This window comes from Leopardus geoffroyi, chromosome B1, assembly GCF_018350155.1.
Source record: "Leopardus geoffroyi isolate Oge1 chromosome B1, O.geoffroyi_Oge1_pat1.0, whole genome shotgun sequence".
Lineage (NCBI taxonomy): Eukaryota > Metazoa > Chordata > Mammalia > Carnivora > Felidae > Leopardus > Leopardus geoffroyi.
Genome location: NC_059327.1, coordinates 172,221,017 through 172,240,650, shown reverse-complemented (window position 1 = coordinate 172,240,650; position 19,634 = coordinate 172,221,017). Strand labels below are relative to the sequence as shown.

Sequence of the window (19,634 nt, the reverse complement as noted above, 5' to 3'; positions counted from 1 at the left end):
CTAACTTAGCTCTAATCTTCTTTTTTTTTTTTTTTCCTTCAACGTTTATTTATTTTTGGGACAGAGAGAGACAGAGCATGAACGGGGGAGGGGCAGAGAGAGAGGGAGACACAGAATCGGAAACAGGCTCCAGGCTCTGAGCCATCAGCCCAGAGCCTGACGCGGGGCTCGAACTCACGGACCGCGAGATCGTGACCTGGCTGAAGTCGGACGCTTAACCGACTGCGCCACCCAGGCGCCCCTTAGCTCTAATCTTCTAATCTGTTCCTACAAAGCTACCCTTGGCTTATTCTATGAGAAAGATAATTTCTCATGGTTTTCTTCAGTTTATCAAACCATTCAGCATCTCTACTGAAATTGCTCATTTCCTATCTCCTCCACTAGAATGCATATTCCTTAGAAGGAGAGATTTTATACCTTTAAAACAAGCATAGCAGTACCTAGGATGACAGTGCTCAATACTCAATGCATACATGAATACTTAAATCTGTCTTGTAATAAAACATTTTAAAGTAGGAAAACATCACAAGTAGAACTCTGTAGTTTTATCTGCTGGTACTCCTGGACTGTAGTAAATCAAGAATTGAAACAAACACGGATCATGAAAAATCTGGCTTTTATTTTCATCTTAAAAGGAATATGGGGCACACGAGTGGCTCAGTAGGCTCAGGTCATGATCTCATGATTGTGAGATGGAGCACTGCAGCCGGCTCTGTGCTGGGCATGGAGCCTGCATGAGATTCTCTCTCTTTCCTTCAGCCCCTCTTCCCCTCTGGTGCTTTCCCAAAACAAAACAAAACAACAAATAGAAGCAATAGTGATTTCACAAAGTGAAAATGTGTAGAAATGGAAACAATGTGTATGTGGCTTTTGCTTTTTTTTTTTTTTTTTGCATTTGCAGAACCTTGTATAATCTTCTGCAAACCACCAGGAGGGCTGTGACTTTTCCTCCTTTGAACCTCCACTGAAACTTGCATTCATTTCACAGTACTGTCACTCCACTTGCTCCATCACTATAATACAGGGTGAAAGGTAGAAACTGAATCTTATGTTTTCTCTGCAATGCTTTTCATGTGTTTTGCAAAGAGCAGTATTTCAACAGGTATTTGCTTAAGTGAACCAAATGTTGAAGGCAACTGTAATACATAGTGATTATGACTAAAAGTTTCCTGGAAAAAGTCTGGTCTTTAAAAGTGAAAAGAAACATTCCATTATGCTTGAGATGTAAACCTCCAGTACATCAGTTCTGATCCCAAAGCATATGGTACAATTACAACATTCAATATTAATTAGGCAAATAATTCCTATGTAAGTTCTACTAACATTTTGAGCTGTAAAAATTGGAAAGGAAGAAAAATCTCACCTGATTCTCTTTTGCTCTGTCAGGTCACCCTCACTAACCAACATCGCTGATAATAATCGAAGAGTTGAATTGGCAGATTTAGACTGGTTGTTTTTCATACCCAACAGCCACCTTACCAGAAGTTTAATTGCCTGTACCTATAAAATATTAACATGCTAAAAAAAGAATGGAACTTAAAATTTCAATTAAAGGGAAGATTAATTTATGTTAATTAGATTAATGAGGTTGCTTAATTGTTGGTAAACATGTTTTATGAAACAAGTCTGTAGGATAATAACCATAGCAATAAGAATATTTATCTTGTTGAATCTATAATAGGCACTTTTCCCAGAGCTGTAAATGTTTTAACCTATTTGATGTCCCAAACAATTCTACAAGGGAGGTATTTTCATTTCCAACAGATAAGGCAACTAGGACACATTACTATAATAGATAACTTGCCCAAAGTCTGGCTCTTGATCTCAGGCTTTTCACATTGCCCCAAAACTTCAAATTATTTGAAAATACATTTTTTAAAAATAACTATTTAAACTATACCTGTTACAGTGATTAAAATGTGCCATTTAGATAGACTTTACTATTTTTTGTAGTACTGAAAAAACTATTTTGAAGAAATTATGAAGTGTGATGCTGTGTGACTATCCTGAAATATAAAATTAGGAGATTCCCTAATTATTTGTGGTCATAATTACTTGGAGGTTTACACTCAAAAGACTGCTACCAATACACATGGAAAAATTAGCTAAAGCACCTAGGTGTTATTTACAGTATTTATTGACAACCTGGAAAAAGGAATTGATGGAACATGACTATGAAGCCACAAAAGGTGAAACAGATTTTAAGATAATGAAGACTTGTTGTCAACCCAATACTACCACTTTAAAAGTTAGCTTTATTGAGGTACATTTTGCAACTATCAAAAGTTACCAATTTGATGACAGCTATCCACTTTTGCCAAGTTAATATTCATATTTTTGTAGAGAGTGGTAGTAAGGCTAGACCTGAGATGCTTCTGAGCATCAATACCCTACAAACAATTTCTGTGTAAAACAGCCTCATTGAAATTATTTCACCAGGCAGGAAGTTCAATGGAAAATGCTGACATATATGTAAGTAACTCCATGAGGACTACAATTTCTTTGAGAAACACAACTTTTGATACTCATTTAATGTCAAGTTAAAGGGTATCTATGAATGTTCATTATTTCAACATAAAAGTTATCAAGGCCTACACAAATTTACCTTTGCTAGTACTTCAGGGGAAACCTCTTCATCTGGAGACCATAATTTTCCATTCTTCTCACCTGTTGACTATAGACAATTAAATATATTTAATTCTTAGAAAGAATTTTGAAGTTTCCTTCATTAAGTTTTTCATGCTGAATAATGCAGTGCTCTAGGAATCCTACAGGAAAGTCACCACGGCTTGAAAAAGAACAAAGTTGGAGGACTTGAGCTTCCTGATTTCAAAACTTACTACAAATCATACACCAATGGAATGAAACAAAGAATGCAGAAAATCCTCAACTATATGGTTAACTGATTTTTAACAAGGGTGCTGAGACCAATTACTTCAACAAATGGTGCTAAAAAAACTAGACGTCCAAGAGCAAAAAATAAAGATGCATTGTTACCTTATATTCAAAATTAATTCAAAATAGATCAAAGATCTTAATTTAAGAGCTAAAACTATAAAACTCTTAGAAGATATAGGAGAAACTCTTCATGTTGTTTGATTTGGCAAATATCTGACAAGGGTTTAATAGGATATATAAAGAATTCTGAGAACTCAGAAACCATAAACAACCCAACTAAAAGTGTGCAAATGACTTTAAATATCCAAAGATACATAAATGGCCAAAAGCACATGAAAAGAAAAAAAAAACCCTCTACATTGTTAGAAGGTCTTCACATTGGTTGCCAGCCATGTCTATCAAATCATTAGTGAAACACAAAGCAAAACAATGAGATACTACTTTATACCCACTAGAATGGCCATTATCAAAAACACAGAAAAGAGTAAGCATTGGCAAAGCTGTGAAGAAACAACACAAAATGGTATAGACACTGTGGAAAACAGTTTGGCAGTCCCTCAAAAAGTACAACATAGAATGACCTTGGGAGCCAGCAATACCGTTTCTAGGCATATATCCAAAATGATTTGAAAACAGGGATGCAAATGTTCATTTCATCATTGTTCACCAAAGTCAAAAGGTGGGAAAAAATCCAACTGTCCATCAACAAATGAATAAAAAAAAATGTAGGCTACACATACAATATTATTCTGGCATAAAATGAATGAACTTCTGATACATAACACAAATGAACCTTGAAATGATTATGCTAGTGAAATACACCAGGCACAAAAGGACAAATTTTGTATGATGAGAGGTATCTAGAACAGGCAAATTCAGAGTCAGAAGAAAGTACAACAGAGTTTACCAGAGGCTGTGGGGGTTACTGGTTAATGAATGCAGAGTTTTTGTCTGAGATTAAAAAGTTCTGGAAATAGTGATGACAGTTACACAACAATGTGGGTACATATTTTAGGTGGTGGCTTGGGTCATTTTGGAGAGTTATTTGGCTTTCCTGGGTATTTCCCATGTATACAGGAGGCATACATGGTATTAAACTTTTTTTTTTTTTAGTGTTTGTTTATTTATTTTGTGAGAGAGAGCACAAACGAGCAAGGGAGGGACAGAGAGAGAGGAAGAGAAAGACAGAATCCCAGGTAGGTTCTATATTATCAGCGTGGAGCCTGACGTGGGGCTTGAACTCATAAACCCCGAGATCATAACCTGAGCTGAAAGCAAGAGTTGGACGCTTAACCAACTGAACCACCCAGGTGCCCCTCAACTTGTTTGCTTCTTACAAAACAAAACAAAACAAAAATACCCACCCAACAACAAAAACAAGAATGCTGGTGTGTATGACGTAAGTGAATTGTACACTTAAAAATAGCAAAATTGCCAAAGTTTAAATCATGCATATTTTACCACATAAACAACAAAAAAGAGCCACCTTAAACTACAATCCATCAACAATCAAGTCATTTAAGAGGGGTCTTAAATTTCACACTGGTTACCAGCCACATCTATCAACAGTGCAAAACACAGCCTGAATGTGTTAAGTGGGAAATGACACTTTGGCTATGTTCTTCTATCCTTGTCTATTACATCTAAATGGGGGAAGGGAGAGGAAGGAATGCACGAAAATGTCTTTCTTTTTAAGTTTGGATATCGAAGGCTCCAAGACTACTGGATCACGTGGAAGGAATAGGTAAGCTGGATAAAATAGCACTCCCTTGAAAGTCATCAACAATGATCCAGCAGGTAAAACAGACTTGTCTTCATTCAACATTCATTTTTAATTTAATACTTGGTAAAGTGAATTCTTAATCAGGTATGTGTTTCAGGAATCTCTTGGGGAGCCTTTTCAAGCTACACATTCCTGGGTTCCAGCCCGGAGCTAATAAATTAGCATGTGCACACACACACTGTGAGCACCTACCCACCCACACACTTCAGCAACTAGAACAGAGTATGAGTCTAGTGCCAAAACTGCAATGTAATTATATTCCGAAATGCTAAATACAATTCAAAATGTTAAATACAATTCTACTTATATTTTTAACAACATTTGATAAAATTCTAGCATTCCAGTAAATTGTCCTTCAAATGTTAGGATAACAGCATTTGATTTATATTTTTTACTTAATGATTCATTCATCTCATGTTCTCATTTTTTCTTTCTTAAATGTTAAGTTCTGGTAATAGCTATACTGAAGTCAGGATGTCATTTGGAAATTTAAGTAAATAAATGAGGGAAAACACGCAATAATTTAAAAGGAAAAGAAAATTAAATAGAGAGGCAGAAATGTTTCTGTGATGAAGATATAAATAGTTTTAGTCTCATTATTCTAAATTTAATTAAATTAGAAACTTACCCTGTCATTCATTAGCAGATCTTTCACAATAAAATTTGCTACTACAGATTTCATTGGGGAAGCAAATTGATCTGGTGCTAACATAGAAATGTGGCCCAATGAAACTAATGGAGTTATAAGTTGTTCTGGTACATCAGCATTCAGACTCCTACTGAGTGGCTATAAAAATAAAACAGTCAAAATTACCAATTTTGTTTTATAAATATCTACATTCTATGGAAACAGTAAATGCTCCTGACCCTCCTGAATTTATTGTGCCCAAACAAATCTGTTCTAATGATATGATCAAAAGTAACTTCAGCCTTATCAGACACTTGATTCTTATTGTACTTACTGAAATTTAATATGATGAAAGAATGCAGAAAAAAGAAAAAGAAAACAAAAGCCCACGTAAAAGGCAGAAGTAAAAACAAGAACATTTCTGCATCATCAAATCAGCATTATTTTCAAGCCATGTACAACAATAGGCTTGTTATGTTGGTGGATTTCTTATCCTGTGGGGACATTTTAAATGCCCATGGACCATAAAAAATAAGGGTTCAAATGGTTTTGTTGATACTATATCCAATTTACAGAAACAAGAGTACTTTTCTAGTAGTGGAATCAGGCCAAGGATCATACATAAGAAAAGGCAAACAGGATTAATTTTCAGGTAGGGTTGATAGGTACTTTAAACTGGGTGGTTCAAAGTTATCTACTAATACTTTCTGAGGATAAGTGGACCACCGAGCCAATAAGGTGAAAATTAAAATGTTCTAACACAAACACACAAAATATTCTTCTAAATGTAGTATTTGAACATATAATCTGATGTAAAGTTTGTGAATACAGTGCTGGAAAAAGAGTGTCCCTGCTCCCATGGAATATATATACTAGGGTGAAACTAAATAGCCAAAAAAAAATTTACCTTCCATCTTCAACAAACCACACAGCATAAGAATAAAAATCAACATAGACACATCCTATATATATATATATATATATATATATATACCTCAAAAATCTGTGCAAGCTGGACTTCTTTATTGGTGAATATGGCATGTATACAATGAACAGCCTGTTTTGCTTGGTGTGGAGTACCTCTCTTTGCTTTCTGATGTAAAATGGGAATTAAGGTCCTGCAAAAAAATAATACCATAATTAAAAAAAATCCCATATACTACAAGTAGTTCTCCTAGTTGTCTCCTGCTTCCTCTCCCTTAACTGCTTGGATTTTTGCTGGTAGCGAAGCCTCTCTTAATTTTTAAGCTGTACGTATGTATGTATGTGCATGTGTGTATATATACGTGTATATATACACATATATACGTGTATATATAACACACACATGTATATAATCTCTACACCCAATGTGGGGCTCGAACTCATGACCTGAGATCAAGAATCCACCAACTGAGCCAGCCAGAAACCCTGATAAGACTCTTAAAAATTACCTCATCTGCGGAAAGGTTTAAAGCTCCTTCTCTATCCCCAACTATAATACAAGAAACGTCTCAAGAAAAAGGCTACTTACTGCAGGAGATAATTTTTATTTTAAAGCCACCTCATGAATATGGAGAAATAAACAAACCACCCTGAATTTATAATCCAAAACTTGCCCCATGTTATATTTTTATATTTACCTTCCAAGTACATATTCCTAATTTCCCACTTCCCTTTCACAATCCCTTCAGTTATTAAAAATAATTTTTTTCATGTTTATTCATTTTTTGAGAGAGAGAGAGAGAGAGAGACAGACAGAGGACGAAGTGGGGGCGGACAGAGAGGGAGACATAGAATCCGAAGCAGGCTCCAGGCTCTGAGCTGTCAGCACAGAGCCCGACTCAGCCTGAGAGATCATGACCTGAGCTGAAGTCGGATGCTTAACTGACTGAGCCACCCGGGCGCCCTTCCCCTTCAGTTACTTTAAAGCAGCCATGGAAGGGCACATGGGTGGCTCAGTCAGTTAAATGTCTGACTCTTGATTTTGGCTCAGGTCATGGGTTCACAGTTGTGAGATCAATCCCTCTGTCGGGCTCAATGCAGAGCACGGAGCCTGCTTGGGATTCTCTCACTCCCTCTCTCTCTGCCTCTCCCCTGCTCAGGCTCTTTTTCTCTATCTCTCAAAATATATAAATAAACTTTAAAGTAGCCATAGACAAAAAGTAGCAAAAGGTCAAGTTTTTTGTTTTTTTTTTTTTTAATTTTTTTTCCCAACGTTTATTCATTTTTGGGACAGAGAGAGACAGAGCATGAACGGGGGAGGGGCAGAGAGAGAGGGAGACACAGAATCGGAAACAGGCTCCAGGCTCTGAGCCATCAGCCCAGAGCCCGACGCGGGGCTCAAACTCACGGACCGCGAGATCGTGACCTGGCTGAAGTCGGACGCCTAACCGACTGCGCCACCCAGGCGCCCCAAAAGGTCAAGTTTTATTAAAGGGCTGAAATGAAAGCAGTAAAACAAAGTATGCAAGGATAACGACACATATATATTGGTAGAAGACTAATAAAAACATCTAACGATTATTGAGTACTTGTACCAAGCACCATTCTAAGTGTTTTTATGTGGATTAATTCAATTAATCCTCATAGTCACCCAAAGAGGACTATTACATTTATTAAACAGATGAGGAAACTAAAGCACAAAAATATTTTATTTAAGCTTCTTTTTTTTTTTTAACGTTTATTTATTTTTGAGACAGAGAGAGACAGAGTGTGAATAGGGGAGGGGCAGAGAGAGAGGGAGACACAGAATCCAAAACAGACTCCAGGCTCTGAGCTGTCAGCACAGAGCCCGACACGGGGCTTGAACTCACGGACCGTGAGATCATGACCTGAGCTGAAGTCGGATGCTTAACCAACTGAGCCACCCAGGCGCCCCTATTTAAGCTTCTTAAGGTGATGGAGCTAGGAAATGGTGGAGTTGGGATGTGAAAATGTGTACTTCTCCAAAATCCATGCACTTAACCTCCATACTGACATTGAAGGTCAAAGTAAAATAATAGGACAATATGGAAATAACACATTACAGTCTTAAAGCATTAAATGTTGATGATATAAGAAAACATTATATGAAGATGTAAGTACCAACCTATAAAAGAACAGGTATACACAGCAAGTAGATAGACAAAATACTCATAAAGAAATATCAAAGTGTGGATAATGACTCTTTCTCTCCCTTATATTTCCTAAAGTTTCAGCTTGCTTTTTTTTTTTTTAAAGAAACAGAGAGAGAGAAAATGACAGGGTAGGGCAGAGAGAGAGGGAGAGAGAATCTTAAGCAGGCTCCACGCTCAGCACAGAGACCAACGGGAGGCTCCATCTCATGACCCTGAGATCATGACCTGAGCCAAAATCACGAGTTGGATGCTTAAGCGACTGACCACCCAGGTACCCCAAGTTTTAGCTTTTTACAATGAACATTTAAGTATTCTTTTAATCAGAAGAAAAGCTATTTAAGGCAAAAAAAAAAAAAAAAATTTAAGAAAGATACTTGTCATACATTTAATGCAGTGGTTCTATTTTATAGATTATAAGGTCAGTGGTATCAAATACAATGATGACAAAAGGTCCTCTCATGAAAATGGGAGGCTAGACATTAAAAGCAATACCCGAGATCCCAGGTCATGTACCTCAACCAAAAAACTACAATGAATATATGCTAGTCAGTATAAATCTGATTTGACACTTACAAATATGACACATTTCTCTGTGTGCAGATTTAGAATTGTTAAGAGACAGATTTCCATGGCCCAGTAGCCTCCTTAACTGAACACTGTTAAAGTCTTTCTCACAAACTCATTTACCAGAGTAGCAGTTCTTGTAAATAACACAAATAACAAAGACATAGTGTTGATCAAACTGTTGTTAAATGTGTTACTAATTCTTCTTAGCCTAATGAAATGATTACACAAAAATCAACTTTAACCTTTTCCCTTGCTTTTCTAGTGTGCTATATAATCCGATGATGTCATCAGGGTTGTTTCTGAGGCTTGCATCGTTTTTGCTCCTCTGCTTTTCAATGATTCTCTCCCTCCTTCCTCATTAGTCTTAAGAACAATACGTTTTATTCCTTGTGTCCAAAGTTAACTATTTCACCTACCCCCATTTTCCACTGCTTCTGCTGGGACAGAATTCCTTTAAGAAGAAATCCTTTACCTTAAAATAGGTTTTCCTACCTTGAAAAACTCACCAGAAACTTTATCCTAGTGTGTCAATGATTTTTTTCCCCAATGTACAAGTACAAAGATTATGATTTCTAGGCTATAAACACCTTGAGACCAGGGACTAAGTGTGGTAATTCTTTTATATTAGTCAGTACAGTTCTGAGAATGAAGAGAATGTACAATAAATATTGACGTATTTCTCAAATTAAACTATCAGCTTACAAATTTAATAAAAACTTTAGGAATCAGGGGACGCCTGGGTGGCTCAGTTGGTTAAGCGTCCGACTTTGGCGCAGGACATGATCTCATGGTTCATGGGTTCGAGCCTAGTGTTGGGCTCTGTGCTGACAGCTCAGAGCCTGGAGACTGCTTTGGATTCTGTGTCTCCCTCTCTCTCTGCCCCTCCCCTGCTCATGCTGTCTTTGTCTCAAAAATAAATAAAACATTAAAAAAACAAAAAACAAAAAACAAAAACTTTAGGAGTCAGTAGTCCTCTTGTCCTATTATTACCTTGTAAGGAAAAACGGTTTGATTTGGATATATCCAGAACTATTTGCATATACCCTGAACATCTGACTCAACAGCTATCAACAATGTGTTTTTCCTTCAAAAGACATCTCCCACATTTTTTGTCTAAATATAAACTCTCAGCACAAGTTTGATCCTAAGGCAACCTCTTTATGATGTCGAAGTAAAAATATCAAAATGTATTTCATTCTTATGATGAAAGAGAAAAGGTAATCTTGAGGGAGAGATCAAAATTATAAAACCACCACTGCCAATAACCAGGCAACTAATAAGATATAATGTTAAACAGACTAGTTGATTATCCCATTCTTTGGTAAGACAGGTTAGTAGCAGCTACTGAATTTAAACCAGTTGGAGGGAAGAAAATGTACATAGATAGGGAAGAAACGCTAACCACAAATTCTAAATTCTGTGATAACTTTTGATTATTAATATTAATATTCAAAAATAATCTTGTTATAAACAAAGTTTCAGTTTGTTCCTCTAATTTCTTTTTCAGTTTGTTCTTCTAATAGTAGGGGAGGAGTATAAGGCAGAGAAAGGATAATACAAAGGATACAGAAAAGCTGCTTCTAAGAAAAAGTTGTCTTTCCTCTCCCCTATCTTCCTACATGAAAAAGAAAAATGACTGGCTCCTACACTTAAAACACTTTTGTGTTTACCATGAGAAAAAATATACTCACGATCGTATCTGGGGTAGGTCTGTTTCTATTTTGTGGCCTGTATTTCTAAAAATTTGTATAGCAGCTTCTGCTACCTTGTCATCTTCCATTCTGAGGCACTGTAACAGGGACTCATATGTCTCTGCAGAGTGGAACGAGGTAGGATGTGTGAAAGACAGAACCTGGAGGAATAGATATAGCTTTAGAAGTACAGACAATGGTTTTCATTCAAAGAAGAAAATTATTTTCTACTATAAATACAATTCAAAATTATGGGCTGCATATGCTAGCTATACAGAATAAAGATTTTATTTCATAGTCTCCTTTGTAATTTGTTGTGTTTAATGACATGTGAAAAGAAATACTGTGCAGTAGACTCCTTATGAAAGTTGATATATAGCCTTTGCCCTATTTTCTTCTTTACCTCTTAGTCTGTTCTGAAACTGGGAATGCAGAAAAATGTGGCTCTTTTTTTATGGACTGTGATACTGTGATGTAAACAAAATGTTAACACAGAGCTTTATTTCACTGGCAAAACGGTAGTCTAAAAGGAATATTTTAAGTGAAATCCATCACAAAATTTCACTAGTCATAACTATAAACAAAGAAGCCATAACTGTGAACTTTTAGTCACGATTAAAAACATGTACATTATTACTCCTTTATTTATTACTCTAGAAGTCCCAGTCTATCCCTAAGGAATTTATAGCAAGTTGGACATGTCTACAAAATTTACTTTCCATGAAGTGGAAACAACTTAGTTAGCATAATATCAGAGATAAAGGCTACAAGTGGAGAGGTGTGGGTAGGGGATGGAGTATGTAATCTTCATTAACTTACTTAATAAGCATTTAATGGGTTATAAACTAAAGAGATGGTCTCATTCAGTGAGATTCTTGCTGATAATATTTAGATAGTATGTTGACATGTTAGTAATAGGGTTGATAATATAAAACCTTGTAAATTTTACTTACAGAAAAATGGAGAATCAAATTTGAAAAAATCAATCAAAACTATGAAAAATGCTTACCTTCAAGATTTCACTCTTAAAACTATTTAAAAATATCTCATCATTAAAAATACAAAATCTTTCCATGAAATTAAAGACCATTCCAATACAATCCCATCACTCTCTTTTCTATCTAATGTCCATTGCACTGGTTTGTCTCTTCTCCCTCAGTTCATACATTATAGTTATCTAAATATCTCTTTCCTTCAATTTCCTCTTTACTCCATCTGATGAAAGCTCTGTTTAGTGCCGTGCCATAATGAAAGCCAGAAGGAAAGACCCTGATAATACCTTTCTGTTCAAAGAGCATTACCAATCTAAAACCAACCCTGTATCCCATTATTCCCCAAAGCAATCCTTTTTTTTTAGTTAGGCTAGACTCCCAACAATTCCTAAAATATGCCAAGAATTATTCTCTTTCACGATGCTGTGTTACCCTTAGATTTAAGCCATATCTTGTCCACAAAGTCTTGCCTGGTCTGCCTCTTACTAATTGCTCTATTCTCTGAATTCTTTGGCATAATATGAGTAACAATTGTTTAAAAATTTCCTGATAAGACAGATACTGTCATATAATTCCTTCAGCAGATGAAAGTTAAGACTAGATCATTTAGAACATACTGTTACAAGCACATGTTGTTAAATACAGGTATGCAAATGAGGAATGAAATAGCAAATCATCAAAACATGATTTTATAATGTAAAACAATTACATTATTGTAATGTGAAAGACATACATTTTTATAAAATATGATTTCTACTACAAATGTTTAATTTTTCAGTTTCCAATGAAATAAAGCCCAACCCTTGCATATCCTTAAGGGAATTGGAATTAAGACTGGAAATTCATGGAGACAGAATTATTTTAAAAGTACCTTAAGAAGTTCAAGTCCTGAACGAATAGCTGTATCTGGACTTACACCCTCCTCTTCATCATCTGCTGTTCCTTCTATTGATTTATTCATCAGTTTTACCAGTGCACTATTAAAATAAGAAAATCTAAATTAGCCACCTTAGTAGATCAGTAATTCCTAACTACATTGTGGTAGAACACATACAGAACCTAAACATTAGCTACAAGTACGTTCCTGGAGGAAAAAATTATTTTGTGACTTAAAAAAAAATGTTTATTTATTTTGAAAAAGAGACCCTGTGCGCGAGTGGGGGAGGGGTAGAGAGAGTGGAAGAGAGAGAATCCAATGGCTCCATCCCACGAACTGCTGAGAGCATTACCCAAGCCGAAATCAAGAGGAGAATGCTTAATGGACTGAGCCACCAGGCAACCCTATTTTGTGACTTTTTAAACTTTGCTCCCAACTTGACAGCTGAGATTTTTACTTTATCTACCCACAACTTTGCCCAAACTCCATGTACAACTCTACTGAAAAACAACAACATTAAAATTAAATGATATGTACTGGAAATATAATTTAACATTGATTTCTATATATAAAGAGATTGTTTACAACAATAGAAAAACAATAGATGGCAGTTGCTAAATGAAGAAATGACAATTCACTCAAAGTAAAAAACAAATACATGGACAAAGGAGTTTAAATTAATCCTTGGTGATTAATTTACTGAATCAGTAATTCTATTCCTAAAGATTTAGAGAAAAGAAGTTCATTAGAAGCATCATGTTATATTCATAAACAGATTCATCAATAAAAAAACATTTAATTGTCCAACATTATGGAATTAGTTTTTCAAACATACCTAACCACCACAAAACAGAACATTACCTGTGAATAAAAATCAGACTATGTAGCAACATGGTACTTTCAATTAATTAAATTAATTAATTAATAAGCAAGGTGAACGCTTTTTAAAAATGTTTCTTTATTCTTGAGAGACGATGGAGTGCAAGTGGGGAAGGGGCACAGAGAGAGGGAGATACAGAGTCTGAAGCAGGCTCCAGGCTTTGAGCTAGCAGCACAGAGCTGGGCGTGGGGTTAGAACTCATGAACTGTGAGATCATGACCTGATCTGAAGTCAGACACGTGCCCGATGGAGCCATCCAGGCACCCCTGATTTTATTTTTTAAAATGTTGATTTATTTATTTTCAGAGAGGGAGAGAGAGAGAGAGAGAGAGAGCGAGCATGCAGGTGAGCGCGTGCACACACAGGAAGGGGCAGAAAGAGAGGGAGACAAAGAATCCCAAGCAGGCTCCATGCTCAGCATGGAGACTGACGCGGGGCTCAAACTCACAAACTGTGAGATCATGACCTGAGCTGAAATCTAAAGTTGGAGGCTTAACTAACTGAGCCACCCAGGCGCCCCAACGTGGTACTATTTTAAGTAAAAACAAATATGATTTTTTTAAATCCTTAATTTAAATTTATTTTAAAGTTTTAATCAGTTAATATACAGTGTAATATTGGTTTTGGAAGCAGAATTCAGTGATTAATTACTTACGGACAACACTCGGTGCTCATTACAACAAATGCCCTTTTTTTTTAAATTTTTGTTTCCCTTCCCTTATGTTTATCTGTTTTTTAATTTTTTTTTTAAATTTTTAAATGTTTATTTAGTTTTTAGAGAAAGACAGAGTGTGAGCAGGAGAGGGACACAGAGAGAGGGAAACACACAATCTGAAGCAAGCCTCGGGCTCTGAGCTGTCAGCATAGAGCTGGACATGGGGCTTGAACTCACGAACTGTGAGATCATGACCTCAGCTGAAGTCGGGACGCTTAACTGACTGAGCCACCCAGGTGCCCCACAACAAATGCCCTTCTTAATACCCATCACTTACCTAGCCCATTCCCCCGCCCCAAACTACTTCCCTCCATCAACCCTCAGTTTGCTCTCTATCGTTAGGGGTCTCTTGTGGTTTGTTTCCCTTTCTTCTTTTTCTCCCCTTTCCCTATTTTCATTTGTTTTGTTTTTTAAATTCCACATATGAGTGAAATCATATGATATTTGTCTTTTTCTGACTGACTTATTTCACTTAGCATAATATATTCTAGCTCCATCCATGTTGTTGCAATAGATGTGATTTTTGATTTTGAGGCTGTTTCCTCATCAGTAAACTGAAAAAAAAAAAAACAACAACCCTTATTTTGGGGGCATTAAATTATTACAGCAAATGACCTAGTACATAGCAAATATTTAACAAATGGAAGTTAATCGTAACTGTTTCAGGTTAAAATTTTTCCCTTGGAAAAATACACATATTTTAGTCAAACTATTAAAAAATTTTAAGTATAAAATACATAAGGTCACAGATACATCTTCTATATAATTTAAACCACTTTTAGTACTTTTATTTCCCTTTTAACATCACAAGAATAATTTAAAAACTTCCTCAGTATCTTCAATTGATAAAAAACATTTTTTTAAAAAACAAATTAGGAGTGCATTAAACACTAGCTGGAAATATAATTTATGTATCATATAACTCACCTATTTAAAATGTATAATTCGGTGGTTTTTAGTTTATATTCACAGGGTTGTATAACCCTTACCACAATCTAATTTTAGATTTCACCCCATTCCCCAAAAAATCCCTTTTCCAATAGGAGTCACTGCTGTTCACTTGTATCTCCTCTATTCCTAGTCATTTACTAATTTGCCTTCTGCTGCTACACATTTGCCTATTCTGAATATTTCATATAAATAGACTCATACGATATATACGTAGTCTTTTATGAGTGACTCCTTTCACCTAGCAAACTGTTCTTGAGGTTCATCCATGTTGTACTATGTATTAGTATTTCATTTACTTTAATCCTGAATAACCTTCTAGTATATGCATGTAAGACAGTTTATCAGTTGATGGACATTTGAGTTTTTTTCTATTTTTTTTTCAGCTATTATGAATAATGTTTCTGTAAATATTCATATCCAGGTATGGACATATATTTTCACTTCTCTTGGGCATATATTTGTGAGTGGAGTTGCTGGGTCATATAGTAACTCTGTTTTAACTTTTTTTTATATTTAAAGTTTATTTATTTTGAGAGAGACAGAGAGAGTAAGCAGGGGAGGGGGCAGAGAGAGTGAGAGACAGAATCCCAAGCAGCCTCCATGTTGTTAGCACAAAGCACAATGTGGGGCTTGAACTCACAAACTGAGATCATGACCTGAGCTGAGATCATGAGTTGGACACTTCACCGACTGAGTCACCCAGGCACCACAAATGTTTATTTTTGAGAGAGAAAGAGCACAAGTGTGCATGAGTGGGGGCAATGTGCACAAGGTGGGCAAGGGCAGACAGAGAGGGGGACAGAAGATCTGAAGTGGGCTCAGCACTGACAGCAGAGAGCCTGATGCGGGGTTCAAACTCACAAACTGAGAGATCACAACCTGAGCCAAAGTCACACGCTTAACTGACTAAACCACCTAGGCACCCCTCTATGTTTGAACTTACTGAGCAGCTGCCAAACTGTTTTCCAAAGCAGCTTCATCATTTTATATTCCCACCAGCAATATATGAGGGTAACAATTTTTTGACGTCTTCTCCCACTCATCTTTTTTATTTATTCATAGCCATACCAGTGGGTATAAAGTGGTGTTTCATTGTGAATATATATATAAATATTCCCATCTCCACAAAAAATTGCCTTATGCCTCGTGTGGTCAATCTCCTTTTTCCACACTGGCAATTACTGATCTGGTTTCTGTCACTATAATTTTACCTTTTCTAGAATTTCACGTATTTTGTGTCTGACATCTTTTATGTGACATAATTCTCTTGAGATTCCTCCACATTGTTGCATAGAATCAATAGTTTGTTCCTTTCTACTGCTGAGAAGTATTACATTGTATGGATTTATCACAGTATGTTTATCTAATTACCAACAGATGAACTTTAGAGTATTTCTAGTTTAAAGATATAAATAAAGCTGCTACAAGCAATTAACTTGAAGTCTTTATGGGAATTTAGGTTTTCCTTTTTTGTAGGCAAATATCTAGTACTGGGATTCCTGAGTTGTATGGTAATATTATACGTATACTTAATGTTACAGCAAACTATCTCCTGTATCACCAACACTTGGTTCAGTCAGTCTGAAATATCATCAATACTTGGTATGGACAGTATCTTTGATTTCAGCCATTCAAATGGGTATGTAGTGGTTTCTCACTGAAATTTGAATTTATATTTCCCTAATGAGTAATAATGTTGGTTGTCTTTTCCTGTGCTTATTTCCTATTTGTATATCTTATTTGGTGAAGTCTGTTCAAATCTGTCCCCTTTTTTAAAATTGGATCATTTATTGAAGTAGTATGCTTAACTTAATGAGTTACCCAGGTACTCCATCATTGTTTATGCTTTTTATGTCCTATTTAAGATATCTTGCTTACCCAGTATTTTGCTCTACAAGTTTTAGCTCTGACATATATTAAAAACAAAAGTTATTTCCAATTTGAGAAGAATATCTGAAGTATGCTTTCTATTTGGAGGAAATCCTGTAAAATGATACATGAATTTAACAAGATTACAAATGTGTTTGAAAAAATTTATGAGTGTATCTAATTATTTTTAAGAGGTTGTGCATGCATTTATTTAATAAGTATTTACTGACCACCTATTATGTGCCAAGTCTTAAGGTCTATCCTGGAAATACAGTGCAAAACAATACAGTGCATCATCTCTGCCTTCATTATAATGTGGGTGGATCATCATTATGAGTCAATAAGCTGTAAGAGACCCAAGTCTTAAAACCAGGACCGCAGTCCTTTCTCTTATAAAAGTATTTTCGTTTCTAAATTAGAGAAATAATACATACTCCATATGCTTCATAGGGGTATCATGAAGCAAAAGATTATCACCAATTCAAGTGTCTGTTCAAAATTGCTTGGGAAGTCTTCTATGTGTCTCTTTCTTTTTTAATTTGTATAACAACTGTTATAAATCTTCACCATTCTAACTCAGGTCTAAATTCTTCCACTGAGCAGACTACTTATATTACTTTTAACCTGACAGAGAATAAAGGAGGCCATGAGTGAAAACTAATTTTCTATACCCTATCTTCTAAATTCCTCTAATTTGTATCTATCATTTTTTCATATCATGGAGAAGATTTTCTTCTTTCTGCTCCTCTTCTTTAGGGATGTTGCATTATCATAATTCTACCCCCCTTCCCCCATCTTCAGCCTCTCTTCTTTTCTATTAGCACCTCTCAAAGGTATTTAAATATTCAAAATTTCTTCATTAAAAACAACAAAAGACCCTTCCTCAGGCTTACTCTCTTTCCATTATCTAATTTTTCTCTTTAACATTTTATAGCTAAACTGTCCACAGTGGCTGTCCTACATCCCAATTTACCTCCTAAAGCAGAATTTGGAAGTGTAACAAGTTATTTATCCCTTGGATTTTCTCCTATCTCAAGGCTGCAGAGTGGGCCCTATTAGGATCCTGTTGAGCTAAGTCAATCACCTCTGGGTTTGAGCAGTCTTCTCTGCTCAATTTTTATCATTTTCTCTGTGTACCATGATGTGGATGTTGGGAAGGGCTAGCTTATGCTCTTCTCAATCCTTGGTAAACTGGGCTTGCCCCTGATACTCCAAAGAAACTATCCTAGCCATAGTGACGTTTTTTTCTTTTTCTAAATCCAATGGATGATTTTTAGTATCTATTTTACTTCTGGATAGCATCTGACCTCTCCAACTTTTAGTCCCTCTTTAGCTTCTGTGTTACCACTCTTTCCTGATTTTCCATTTAAAAATTTTTTAAAAAATGTTTATCTATTCTTGAGAGAGACAGAGACAGAGTGTGAGTTGGGGAGGGTCAGAGAGAGAGAGGGAGGCACAGAATCTGAAGCAGGCTCAGGGTTCTGAGCTGTCAGCACAGAGCCTGACGCGGGGCTCGAACTCACAAACTGTGAGATCATGACCCGAGTTGAAGTCGGACGCTTAACCAACTGAGCCACCCAGGTGCCCCCTGATTTTCCACTTTTGACCATGCCTCCTTAAAAACAATTTTTTTTTTTAAATTGAAGAATTGACATACAATCTTATATTAGTTTCAGGGGTAGAGGAGGGTGACTTGATATTTATAAACATGAAATGGTCACAATAAGTCTAGTTACCATCTGTCACCATACTATATTGTCAAATTTTTAAAAAATTTAATGAATTCCTGATCTTGTAGCCAACCTCTTAATTAATTTTCCTTAGGATTCAGTCTTCAACCCTTCTCTTTTAAAATTTTACCCTCTCCCTGCAGGTAAAATTTTACTCCTCTCTCCCACTATTACAATCACTACTTCACTTTCAACCACTATCTATGGATAAATAACTAACTGGAGCACACATATGTGTATTTGGATAAACACAAGTCTGGGGAAAATATACTAAAGAAAAATTGGTTATATTTAGGATGATTTTCTACTATCCTCATTCTTTTCTTCCAAAATCCTTCATTATGGTTAAAGCACATACTACTTTCTAACTACTTCTTAATTGCCTTTGTTTTTGTCTATTTATTCTTCTTAGAATAGCTACTAAAGTTCATTTGGTAATTACTATGTGCGAGGCACTGTGCTAAGTGTTTTATATACCCATGTTATTTAAGCCTCTCAACAATTCCAGTTGTTATTTTATTGCTGTGTATTGTTATTGTATTGTAAATGTATTATTATCCTTATTTTAAAGGTGAGGAAATTAAAGCTCAGAGTAGCTTAAACAATCTACCCAAGGACACAGGGCTAGTGGCCTGTTCTTCTGCAATCTCCACCTGACTACTCTCCATAATTCCTACTGATCTTTCACTACCCATTTTATGTGTGATCTATTTCAGAACCTGCTCTAATAACAAATTCATCCCACACAATTTGGGTTAAATAACTATCCTTCCCTAGTTACCCAATGTATTTTACAAATTGCTCCATTAAATGTGTGTTAAATGAAGAAACAAACCCTTTATTCACAATAGTCCATAAAGATTTGGTTACACAGAAAGAATATTATATGACATATTTCTCATTAAAATAAACTAGAATTTTGCATGAAAGTAGTCTCTCAGAAACCCTAACCATA

General features: G+C 35.8%; 1 protein-coding gene across 3 annotated transcripts in view; it reads right to left on the bottom strand.

The window, feature by feature from the left end:
• The window catches only part of PDS5A (PDS5 cohesin associated factor A), a 141,190-nt gene that overhangs the window by 39,807 nt on the left and 81,749 nt on the right, over window positions 1–19,634 (bottom strand). For all 3 annotated transcript variants that reach the window (XM_045474986.1, XM_045474983.1, XM_045474984.1), the window contains exons 18-23: window positions 12,529–12,634; window positions 10,666–10,826; window positions 6,304–6,427; window positions 5,310–5,468; window positions 2,606–2,674; window positions 1,364–1,500 (exon numbers count right to left, since the gene is read on the bottom strand). In XM_045474986.1, the coding sequence (XP_045330942.1) occupies window positions 1,364–1,500; window positions 2,606–2,674; window positions 5,310–5,468; window positions 6,304–6,427; window positions 10,666–10,826; window positions 12,529–12,634 (756 nt within the window). The remainder of the gene's footprint in view (window positions 1–1,363; window positions 1,501–2,605; window positions 2,675–5,309; window positions 5,469–6,303; window positions 6,428–10,665; window positions 10,827–12,528; window positions 12,635–19,634) is intronic.